Source organism: Populus alba, chromosome 14, assembly GCF_005239225.2.
Source record: "Populus alba chromosome 14, ASM523922v2, whole genome shotgun sequence".
NCBI lineage: Eukaryota > Viridiplantae > Streptophyta > Magnoliopsida > Malpighiales > Salicaceae > Populus > Populus alba.
Genome location: NC_133297.1, coordinates 13,518,523 through 13,531,229, shown reverse-complemented (window position 1 = coordinate 13,531,229; position 12,707 = coordinate 13,518,523). Strand labels below are relative to the sequence as shown.

The following is a 12,707-nucleotide window of genomic DNA, read 5'->3' as shown; positions in this document are numbered from 1 at the left end:
TTACTTAAAAATATTAAAAATATATATATTTTTATTTTTAATAACTAATTGTTGGAGTTTTTTTTTTAAAAATTTAATTTATTCATAATAAAAATAATTTTTTTTAAAAAATTTAATATATTTTTTCAGAAAAAAAAGATATTTTTAAAATTCTCAACTCAGGTATTTAATATCATGATAAAAATTGTTTTTTAAAATTATTTTTTATTTCAAAATATATAAAAATATATTTTTTAATTAAGTTTTTTAAAGTACTACTCAATTTGATAGAATATTCTAAACATGTTTTTGAGATAATGGTGAAATTATAATTTTATAAAAAAATTAATTTTTTTATTTTAAATTAAATTTTTTTTAGATTGTTTTAATATGATAATATTAAAAACTTTTGAAAAAAAAATATCTTTATATATATATATATATAAAAAATATAACACCCAAAATCTGCCTGGCGCCATCCCTCGCATTTTCACAGAGAAAGTAAAAAAAAAAAAGAAGCCTTGCTTCCCTCTTCCCCCTCAGTAGTCAGTACACAGGGCGAGCGGAACAAACCAAGATAGAGAGCAAGCGACATGGCGGAGGCGATCGCACTCATGGACATTGACGAAGAGGAGAACCAGAACCACTTATCGAAACCAAACAAAGGCAAAAACGTCGTCGTACCCGCCACACCACCCGGCGGTAAAGCTACTCCCTGGGTTGAGAAGTACCGTCCTCAATCACTCGCCGATGTCGCCGCTCACCGTGACATTATCGATACCAGTTACTACCTCCTCTCTCTATCCAGGGTTTCAGTTATTTACACGCGTGCCATTTTTTAAAGCTAATTGGATTCTAAAATCAGGGCTTCAGCTCTAAATTCACTAATTCATAACTCTTCATCTAGGGTTCAGGGTCCAGGTTCAGTTCTGTGTGTTAGCTAATAATTATGAAATTGGTACTAGTGCTAGTGTTGATTTTTATTTTGCAAGATGTTTCTAATAACCTGTGATTTTTCTGTCCTTGTGAATAGTTGATAGGCTGACCAGTGAAAACAGATTGCCGCATCTCTTGTTATATGGCCCTCCTGGCACGGGCAAAACGTCAACAATTCTTGCTGTGGCGCGTAAACTTTACGGAGCGCAGTACCACAATATGATTTTGGAGTTGAATGCATCAGATGATAGAGGAATAGACGTCGTGCGGAAGCAAATACAAGATTTCGCTAGCACTCAGAGCTTCTCTTTTGGGTAATATTTGACGAAATGCACATGATTATGGTGTTTTTTATATTTCCAGCCTCCTTTTGTCATTGCTATGTTACTCTACATGCCTGCAATTGTGTGCTTGGTGTTTTAGCGTGGCTGCAATCATTGAAGTAGGTTTTGAGTGGTTGGTGAGCTTTGACTTAGTTGTGGATTTGCCTTAGTAGGGGAGGGGGTTTTGAGCTGTCAAGAGGGATATTGTGTTGTTTATAGAGTATTTTTTCTTCTTGTAACTCAAAATTTGCAAGGTAGATCAACTTGAAAAGCATGGCTCAATGACAACTTATTATTGGAGCTGATCACTTAAGAATTTTATGTTTACAGCGCAAAGATATCTGTAAAGTTGGTTTTACTTGACGAGGCAGATGCAATGACAAAGGATGCACAATTTGCCTTGCGTAGAGGTATGAGTTGATCGTGCACTCTGTTCTTTCCCAGCTTTAATCTTTCCACTGACTTTTTTATCCTTTTTTGTGTAGTGATTGAGAAATATACGAAGAACACCAGGTTTGCACTTATCTGCAATCATGTGAACAAGATTATCCCAGCACTACAGTCTCGATGTACTCGATTTCGATTTGCTCCTCTGGATCCAATGCATGTTGGTGAACGACTTAAACATGTCATAGAGGCTGAAGGGTGAGCATGATATTCCTTGTTCTCACGGATATCTGTTTCTATTGCTTCATTTTTTGTTCCCATTTTGTAGGTTGTAACCTAGATTTATTTTAGATTCTCACTTCTGTATTGTTATTTTCTTACTAGCATTTCTCACCATTTTTAGACAAAGCTCTTACTTATTCTATAAATCATTTCAGACAGGGGCTTGTATCTTACTTTTCTTACAGTTGAACATATATAGCTTCTTCAAGCTTGAAATTATACTTGGACTTTAAAATGAAAACAAATGAAAAATTTGAAGGCTTGCTAGCATGAAGGCAAAAACTGGGGTTGCCTTTTAAAGTCGTTTGCCCTGATTTTAGGGGTCAATGAATGATATGGTAAATGTTTTATGTTCACAGAGGAAACAAGAACTCAAGCTTGCTTGTGAGAACTGCTTGCTCTTCATGTTTTTTTTTTACTTTGTACTCTGAAATTCAAAGGAAACTGGGAATGAATAATAGGTTTTTGACTCATGCAATGCATTAGACTTAATGCAGCAGTACATTTAACAAAATGCTCCTGGATCAGGCTTGATGTACCAGAGAGTGGCCTAGAGGCGCTTAAATGTCTTAGCAATGGTGACATGAGAAAGGCTTTGAATATACTGCAGGTACTAAAATTACTTATTCTTTGTATCCCTTCATGTCTCTGCATCAGTGTGTCTGCATGGTTAGGTGATGGTGTGGCTATGTTTTTACATTTCTGATACATGGATCAGAGAATTCAGAACATTCTTCTTTTGATGTTACAGTTTTAAGAAGTGCTGGCTATTCCCAGTTTACTGTGGACATGGGACTAACTTGGCAAATGATCGTCAGTTTGTTTTATATATATGTTATCTGCAATTGCATTATCCTTTAATTGAACCTGACCATTGGGATTTTTCATTATTACTGTCGAGTTTTTTTCTAGAATATCGTAGAAATGCATAATATGAACACATGGATGCTTTATTTGCTCTGAGCGTGTGAGTGCATGCTTTACTGTAATTATGCAGGAAAAAAAATTCAACCCAAAAGGCAAAGGGAAAGCTGAAAGCCTTTTATAATCCTTACAAAGGCCAAGGGCTGGGGCCCAGTCCTTCTGGCAGGCCTCTGTTTGGCCCCAAATTTCTGTTGATTGTTAACGAATCCAAAATGAAATTCTTGATGTTTTTTTCCTGATGCATGCAGTCGACTCACATGGCTTCTCAACAAATTACAGAAGAAACTGTATACCTGTGCACTGGAAACCCATTGCCCCAAGATGTGCAGCAAATAACCCACTGGCTTCTGAATGAATCTTTTGCAGAGAGCTATAAACGTATGTATAATTTCCATTTGTGATTTGATTGTTTGTTGTAATTTGCAAATTATGATTGATTTTCTATTTTTCATTTTTCTTTACTTATGCTCCACAGGAATTTCTGAAATTAAGACAAGGAAAGGTTTGGCCTTGGTTGATATTGTAAGAGAAGTGACCATGTAAGTGCTATGCATAATTTAGGTACCACTCTGATTATTATTGGTCGATGTCATCTCACTGTATTATGCCAGCAGGTTTGTTTTCAAGATTAAGATGCAATCAGATATCCGAGTGCCATTGATCAATGATTTGGCTGATATAGAGTATGTACACAATTTTCTCTCTTATTCCATTGCGTTTTTTTCTTTTATATGTGGATTGATGCATGGCTTGGTATCCTTGTTTTGTTGCAAGGGTGAGCACCACATTGTGCATTAAACCATTGCAGGCTGACATGCATATGCACTCACATCGGGAAGCTGAATACACATTTTACCCCATTAAAAAAAACAAATGAACATAGTTATATTTTTGCTTTAATCTCTGTTCCTATAATCTTGCAGATACAGGTTGAGCTTTGGGTGCAATGATAAGCTACAACTTGGATCACTTATTGCTTCCTTTACCAGGGCTCGATCTGCATTGGTTGCAGCCGCAAATTAGTTTGACGCTACTTCTGTTTGCCCTATGGTATTTCTTCTGAATTCTGCTCCGAGACATTGAATCCTTGCTTATGCAGTCCTCAAGTTATGGATATGTAAGAATGTAAAGTTTGGAGCTACTAGCAAGTTAAAATGCATGCGTCTTCGCAGCTTAGCTTGTTTGATTGTCATATTTTTTAGTTGATGGCCACATCTTTTTTATTGCCTTTGAATGTCTGCCACAGTTCCAGTGTCCCCCATCATCTGTTGAGTGCCCTTTTCTTCTCTCACCATAAAGAGCATAAAACGTGAAACAGGATGTGAAAGCACAAGAAGGATAATCAAGCTAAGATGCTGTGGACATTCCGCTGCATGAAAATTCTTGGACGAAACTGACAAAGGATGATGCATGTGGTACTGCCTGTTCAAAGGGCTGATGGTCTTGGAGATTAGCTTCTGGTATGCTGCAAACTCTTAACTGATCTCATAAAAAACTCACTCGGATTAATAATTATAAAATAACAATATCAGAATTTACAAGACCTCCTTTACAAATTAACTTTTCGCCAATCCTCTCTTGCCCTTTATCCCGTTTGATTTTCTGAACTCGTTCTGGACCATGAAGAGATGTGTATGATGGTTAGAATTCTTTTTCTTAAATCTGTAAGTTTCTACATGAAAGTAAAATTAGTAGGCGCTGTTAGGGACGGGCATGGTTCAAGACATGGACTGTCAACTTTTCTTTTTCCTCATGATATACCGTGGCCACAAGGTCCACAACCAAATCGAAGCTTTACTTTACGTTCCCCTCATCTGTGAAGACGCAGAGACATTTTTAAGCCCTCCTTTCTGCATATTTTTTTCGAAGTCTTGATAGAGCCGGATGTTTAGAGTTTATCATGGCTGTTAGGTGATTGGTAGGAATGACAATTGTACCAGACTATGTGGAAGCCTGTCTTCGTTTGCCGGCTTTTGCTTCTATGAAAGTAAATGTGGAAGTCTGTAAATATTAAATTATTAAAATAAAGCTTAGAACTGTGTCAAAAAGCATGCCAATAATGGATCAAAACGATCTTTCAAAATTTGTCCAAAAGCAGGTTCGACCTCATCTTAAACTGAAGGATGCATTTATATTTCACTACTCACTATTATTTTACCTCTTAAAAAAATTAATAATTTTGGTGTTGTATTTTTATGTTTTTTAAGGCACATTTTTCATTATCACAATTTATCATTATCACATTAATTGTGGGTAAAATTGTATTTTTCAATTTTAAAAACAATAAAATTATTAATTTACCTTTAAAAACAAAATTTTTAAAACTTGTGTTTAGAAACTTTGTAGTTTTTTTACTTTTTTTGTAGAACAATAAATGACTCAATTGCTTTTAAAAACAAAATTTTTAAAGCTTGCATTCATATGCTTTTTCATCTTTTTAATGTGTTTTTTAATTATCATGATCTTTTAATAAATATAAAATATTAGTAAAATAAAAAATAGTTGTAGCATGCAAATTATATGGGAGGCGCTGCGGTACCTCTCTGTGACCAAAAAAAGCCTTTTCATCTTGTCGTTGGAATCGTTGTGATATCTTCGCCCGTTGTGGCAGAACAGATTGTTGCCGGCTCCAGCATTTTCAATACGGGCACGGATGTCTTCACTATGACAGCACAGATTCCAGAGAATATGTGCTGCCCCCTCCCTTGCCTTCTGAGACCCTGTCTCTAACATCTGCACAAGATGAGGAATCCCACCAACAACAATGATAGCCCACTTACTGTCATCAACCTGATCAGTTAGGATTACCAGAAAACAAACACCATATTCTTGATGCCGCTCACTGGATAATCCCAGTAATGATATTAGCACCTGAATCCTTCTCTCTTGCCAAAGGCATCGCAGATGCCTACCCTGTCACAGCATAGGCTGGTCAAAGTAAGTATTAGACACTCCTGTGGATCCCCAGCAGCCATTGTTACGAGCCCAACAAGGACCTTCTTTGCTTCTGCATGATCAATACATCTTGGGAGGCAGATATTGCCACAGAGGCTAGCCATGGCCTCAAGGACACGTTCCTGAACCAGCTTATTAATGCGGCTCCAGAAGCTTTACTAGTATATCCTCTATCTTGGTTGCATCAAAACTTTCCTCATCTGCACCAGCATTTTGCTCAAAGACCATCAAAGCATCGGTAAGTGATCCGGTGATATCAGCAAATGGCGCAGCAAGAAGAGGAGGCTCTGATAGTTCTCCAAGATAGAATATCAAGGCAGATATCGCGCCACAGATATTTGCTAGAGCTCATGTCGCCAGCCCCTGCAGAGCCTAGCCAAACTCCCCTTGCATGCACTCTTTAGAAGGAGCAACCATGGCTCCAATGAGAATGGGAACACCACCAGCATCTACAATAGCTTTCTTGGCCTTTGTTGAGTTTAAGGAAAGAGCTTCCAAAGCATCAGCAGCACTAGCACGAACAGAAATATCATTATTCTGATCCACAAGCTGAAGCAAAGCTTGCACAGCTCCAGAATCAATTACTTTTGGTATACTATCACCAAATGCCAGCATTAGACGGGCCAATAGAGAAGCTGCATTGGACTGGGCAGCGGCATTGTCAGAAGAGAGAAGATCCACGATGATATCCGCTCCTCCAGCCTCAAGCGTTGCTCTCCAATAATTATCCTTGTCCCTGCAAAGATTTCTGAGCGCCCCAGTAACAAACCCTTGAACCACTTTGTCCTGCTTGTTCTTTGGATTAAGCTGTTCCCATAAGGTCGGTGTCACACCTTCTGTGGCAAATCTTGATACCGAATTGATCATCAGAGACCGAGCCAGAGGAAACTTCATATATAGCTTCTGCTGCAGCCTTCCTAGCCTCAATTGATTTAGACTTCAGAAGTGAAAGTAAAGGTGGTATGCACCCACCAAGAAGTACCTTCACTCGTAAACCATCATCTTTGCACAAAGCACTGAGAGTCGCAGCATCATTAACTTTTGCTTCAGAAGTACCACTCCTGAGAATGGATATGAATAATGGCATTGCTTGGGCATAAGAACCAATGACCGTCCTTGTCTCCTTTCTTGCTTTGGCAAGACGAAGCAGACAAGCTGTTACGAGTTCCTTTTCAGGTGGTGAAGTTATCCTGGAATGCAGCTTTTCAATGAAGCGAGCAACTGCAGCAATCGTATCTTCAGGGCCATCCATTTGGAGTGTTCCATTTGATTCCCTACATGTAATCAGCCAATCCATTAGCTCATAATTAATTAGTATTTATTTCTCAAGAACTACAGGTTAGAGCAGTTAACACAGTTATATATTCTTTAAATTATATTATTTTGAATTTCATTTCACTTGCCTTTCTTTTTGGCTCAATATTAACACAGTTATGGCAGTGTGTTTCTCATAGCAGGAAGGGAATAAAAAGCTAACCCGTGGCTAAAATATTAGCAGAGTGATGTATAGTTTATGAGCTAACTTAACTAGAGACAAGGATACTGACTTAGTCTCAGAAGTAGATGAGGATGCATATTCTTCTGGTTTGGAGGAGGGAAACTTTGACATTTGCACCAGCACGTCACTTCAGCTTTCTTCTAGGCAACCTGCAATAATTGGAACCAGTATCTAAGCTAATAAACTTCTGAAATTTCATTTATAATAGGCACACCGACCACCAACTCCTTTGAGCTAAAATCCCCAAAATTATAACAAGAAAACTACCCCAATTCTGAAGATCACCCAGAGTAAATACCCACTACGCAAAATAAATAAATAAATAAATAATAATAACAACCAAAATTTCTCAAGAAAATCACAAAATCCCAATTAGACTCGTTCCCATAGTTCATTTTTCAACTAGAAAACCAACACCTACCATTATTTTCCAACTTCTACAAATTTATGCATCCTCAGCTCTCCAATTACTACACCGGTATAAATTATGTGCACAAATACACGCATTAATGACAATAAATCTTCCCACGAAATGGAAAAAAACACTTGGAATTGACAAACCACAATCAAAATGCTTGGAATCAAACACAACAGCTCACCTCGCTCGCCACGCCAACAATGCAGATGCCAGAGTCGCTCCCTTACTCACTTCTTACTATCCAAAAACAAGCCTTCTTGCTCCGATCATCACAATCCAATTCGAAATCTTGAATATACGCGGCAATGCAAGCTCCTCGGGTTACAGCACAAGCTAATTCTCTGTACAGATGTCACGTCTCCATTTCATTAAAAAAATTATTAATCATGATAGTAGAGATAGAGAACAGTGTACGGAGATCGGATCGGAAGTTCATGTCACAGAACCTAGGACAAGAGAAACGTCATTATCACGTCTCTCATCACTCGCTATATATAATTATTATTTTAGTATCTACGAAATTGTATCAATATATAAACAACTCCAAATTGATACCAGAAAAAAAAACACGGTGCGGTACGGTACCCGAAAAGTTGAGAGTGTGAGAGAAGAAGAAACCGTCAACGGAAGTCAAGAGAGAGAGGAGTCAGGGTCTTCTCGTTTCTTTTTCTCTCCTCTCCCAGTAGAGTGTAGAGGAGAGAGGGTGTCTTTCCGTTTTTCCTAATTTTGGGATTTCTGTTGGATTTTAAACTTAACCATGACTGACAGACAGATAAGTTTTATTAATTGGTTTCTTGCCCCCAGCCCCTTTTTTATATGAGGAGCTGATTGGTTGTCCATGTTCTTAACCCATTTTTATCGACCTTTCCAATTTTGTATGTCACGTGAGGTTGATTATGGATTGAAAAAATAAAAATGGTTAAAACATAGGTAACATGTTCCTGTTTTTATTTTAAAATTAAAAAAATTCATTTAAAAAAAATCATTTCATGCCTTGAACTATATTGTTTTCATTAAAATATATATATATATATATAATTTTTTTTTAATTTATGTGGGTGTCCGGGTCAGTTTGCGCGCACCACGATTAATCACACAGCTCACTGAACATCCTGCAAACCCAATGAGCATGTAAGGCACTGCGGGGATGACAGACGTGCACGGTAAGGTTTGAAGGCAGGATGCAAAGGAAGGGAACAAGCCCCTTCAACCGCTGGACCAAGACCTCAAGTGCATAATAATAATAATAATAATAATAATAATAATAATAATAATAATAATATTCTTAGCCTGATATGAAATGGTTCAAGAGGAAAATTTTTTTTTTTAGTGTTTTCGAGAATAGACCTGGTAGAAATGAGATGTAATTTATTTTAGTTAACATTATTTAAACAAATTATGGGTGAATAAAAAAATTAATCTTAAAGATCCGTTTTTTTTTCCTACTTAAAGAACCCTTAACTTTTCTAAATTTAATTCTTGATTTATGATAATTAATCAAAGGTTAATAATGGTGAAAATTATTTTTTATTGATTTCTTAACATTTTTACTTTCAAAATTTATTATAAAAAGGAGCCGAAGGAAGAGTTTCTAACTTGAAGTTTTTAGATTTTTTTCTCATTTTATATTTTTAATGTTTTCTTTTGATTAAATCTAGAGTTTGATTTCATATTATTGAGAAATATTTTAGTTTATATTTTTTTTGTTCAAATACCTTATTTACAAATACATCTAAACTAAGGTGATGATATTATAATCTTGGGAGACATAATACAAGTATCTTAATTGAACAAGTTACGAGCAATACAACTTGAAAGACAAATGATTTATTCTTGATAACAATAAAATTTTATTATTTTTAAAGTGTTTTGTGAGTACTCTTATTTGTTTTAATTTAAACATAAATATTTTATATTATTAGTATGTATGCTATAACTTTGAATTAATATCAATTTCAAGTTTGAATATATATTTATTATGTATGCTATATTTTTTTTTATTATATTTATGTTAAAAGCATGTTTTCCTTAAGTTATGTTTTTGCATACTTATAGTGTTAAACATGTATAAAATTTTATAATTTTTTTGGACTTTTTTTTATTTAACATGCATTTGGGATGATAAACTAAATATTTATATTCACTGGTCTAATATATTTATAAAATTAAATTTACAACATATAACTCAATGAATTAGAACATGTGGCTACAACCCATAATGCTGAGGGTTCGAATCCCTCCTCGCCCACAACTAATGAAAAAAAAGGAGCTAGGGCCCTATCCTTTAGAGATAGAAAAATCATGATTAAGAGATCAAATTCAAAGTTATGAAACTTGGGTATGAGTCTTTTGTTGAAATATAACGGCTTATTTTTTTTTTCTTTCTAGATTTATTTTTATATTTTTATCTATGCACGTAGTTTTTGATTTTTTGTAAGATCCATCTCATTTTTTGTCCAAAGCTTTTTTTTTTTTAACAACAAAAATGAAGGAACTGTTCAAAATCAAAGCAATACTCCAATTTTCTGAAAAACTGGAGTTAAAATAGGAAAAAATGAAATTTTTTGTTCATATGCAAGATTTATCCATTTATAAAACTAGTTTTCTATTTCTCCAAATTTATATGGAAAACACATTTTAGAAGTTCTTAATAAATTTTATTTACAAGTTTTTATCTATTTTCCAAATGAAAAAAATATATGAATGATACAATTTTCTTCTCTTACATACAAGTGCTTTTGAGCAATGTAAAACATTAAAGTTACTTTTTTAATCATATCTTCATATATAATTAGTGCAATAAATTATTTTTTTACTATAAATCTAATATAAAGATTTTTTTGAGTTATCAATATAATCTAGAAATGCATGTTTTTAAAAATAGTTAATATATCTAGTAAAATATTATGTGTTTTAAAAAATATACTCCCGTTGATTTTCATATAAATATCTATTTTTATTATAAATAATTAAATAAAAATAGATTTTAAAAATTACCTGCAACTAGCTTAGTAAAAAAACTAGTGTGCAATATGAATCAATATTTTCAATGCAGTAGCTCATAACACTGGGCTAATAGAGATTACCCCAAATGGTGTTGAAATTACTCAATTTACAGTAATCTGGGCAAGGGTTTTAGACTTTAAGTAGAGATTTAATTCTACAAATGGAAGAAGCCGAGGATGCACGTAGAAGCCGAAGAAAACACTTGGGCTGTTTTCACATTGTCGTTTCGGCAGAAAAACCACTCAACATGGAGGGTTTTAAACTTTTTATCATACAAGAAATAAGAAAATGTATGTAAATGCAGATTTGTCCGCATTTATAGGACAGTACGAAACGTGGAACTTAATTAGGTGACCTACTTTCGCTGGCTTGAGTTTTTATTTTTGTGCTACAACAAGTTTTTTAAATTATTTTTTATTTATAAAAATATTAAATTTTTAATTTTAAATATTATTAAATAATTTTAATATGCTAATAAAAAGATAAAAATTCGTACTTTACTCCACAGACACTAAAAAAAATAAAAATCCATACATTGACAAGCATCCATCCTTTTTAAAATAGGCTAATCCATACATTAACAGTAACAACAAGCATCTAACTTTTTTAAAATAGAGAGTAGCTAAGATGTTATGAATTTCTTTTTTTCAAAGTAAATACAAGAGATAAATTATTAATAGGATACTTGTTATTAATGACAATAACATCAGATCTAATAGGAAATTTATTTCATTCAAGAGGTCTCCTAGCTTTATTGAAGCAGCAATAACTTTTTTTTAGCAGTGTGGTCATTCTGTTTTGAAAGTATTTAAAAAAAAGTTAATTTTTTTTAATTTTAAATTAATATATTTTTGATAGTTTTAGATCATTTTAATTTGTTAATATTAAAAATAATTTTTTAAAAATAAAAAATATTATTTTAATATTTTTTAAAATAAAAAATGTTTTAAAAAATAATCTCCACTCCCTTTCAAACATGCTGGATGCGCTGTGGAATTCTTTAGGGGTGGTTGGTTTGAAGATCTTTGTATCGTGAGCGCATTAACATTTCTTTGGACTAAAATATTGACTTTTCTCTTCTGTGATTGTTATGATTTGTTGTACGAAGCACATTGGCTCGGCAGCACAGTGAGATGACGAAGAGTGCATTCATCGGGATAGCATTCCGAATCAGAAAGTAGCTCTTCCATGCATCCTATCCACGGACAAAATGAGATTATTAGAACTGAAGAAGACGACGATCATCCTGGGCCTTTTTCACCAGCAAATCTTATTCTTGACAATCCACTCCTCCTCCTCCTCCTCCTCTCGTCTTGTTTTTCCTCTGGACATCTCATATGGAGATAAAATCAGTTCTCCCTCCCCCTACGCTCTCGGAATTGTTCAAGAAGGTATTGGCATCCTGAATCCGAGCCAAGATCTTAGTTTCTCAGCTCTTTCAAGGTCACGCAGAAGACCACTATAGCTGTTGGGTCGAGCAAATAAAGTTAGGTAGTATTGTATAGTCATATAAAAGTGCTGTTTTAGAGTGTTTTTATGGTTGTTTTTCATGTTAAAATATATTAAAATAATAATTTTTTATTTTTTAAAAATTAATTTTAATATTAACAAATTAAAGTATGTAAAAATTAATTTTTTTAAAAATACAACCCATATTTCTAAATGTTCTAAAAATCGGCCCATGAGACGCACAATCCGTCCGTCGACCAATACAGCTGTCCCAACTCCGAAGACCCTCCCTTTCTCCTTCCCACCGTCGACTTTACAGTGGGTCACAGGATGGATAATGACAACCACCTTTTAAGTTCCGTATTTATGTGAATTATAAAAGAACTATCCGAAAATACCTGATAATTTATTACAAGGAGAGATCGCGTCCACTGAATAATTCATTACCCGCATATTTTTTGAACTTTTAGTTTTTGTAGCTCGAATTTGTTAAACAAAGGGAAATCTTGGTAAAAATGAAAAACGGTATATAACTTCTACAAGGCAAAAG

At 34.4% G+C, this 12,707-nt stretch overlaps 1 protein-coding gene and 1 pseudogene across 1 annotated transcript; one reads left to right on the top strand and one right to left on the bottom strand.

The window, feature by feature from the left end:
- The first annotated feature begins 452 nt into the window (after positions 1-452).
- On the top strand, positions 453-4,059 carry LOC118057875 (replication factor C subunit 3). The gene is made up of 9 exons (XM_035070636.2): positions 453-762; positions 1,013-1,229; positions 1,569-1,648; positions 1,724-1,883; positions 2,436-2,517; positions 3,080-3,209; positions 3,307-3,370; positions 3,446-3,514; positions 3,755-4,059. The coding sequence occupies exons 1-9, from the start codon at positions 573-575 to the stop codon at positions 3,852-3,854; spliced, it is 1,092 nt and encodes a 363-aa protein (XP_034926527.1). The 5' UTR covers positions 453-572; the 3' UTR covers positions 3,855-4,059.
- Positions 4,060-4,465: 406 nt separating this feature from the next.
- On the bottom strand, positions 4,466-8,483 carry LOC118057961 (protein CELLULOSE SYNTHASE INTERACTIVE 3-like; annotated as a pseudogene).
- Positions 8,484-12,707: the final 4,224 nt, after the last annotated feature.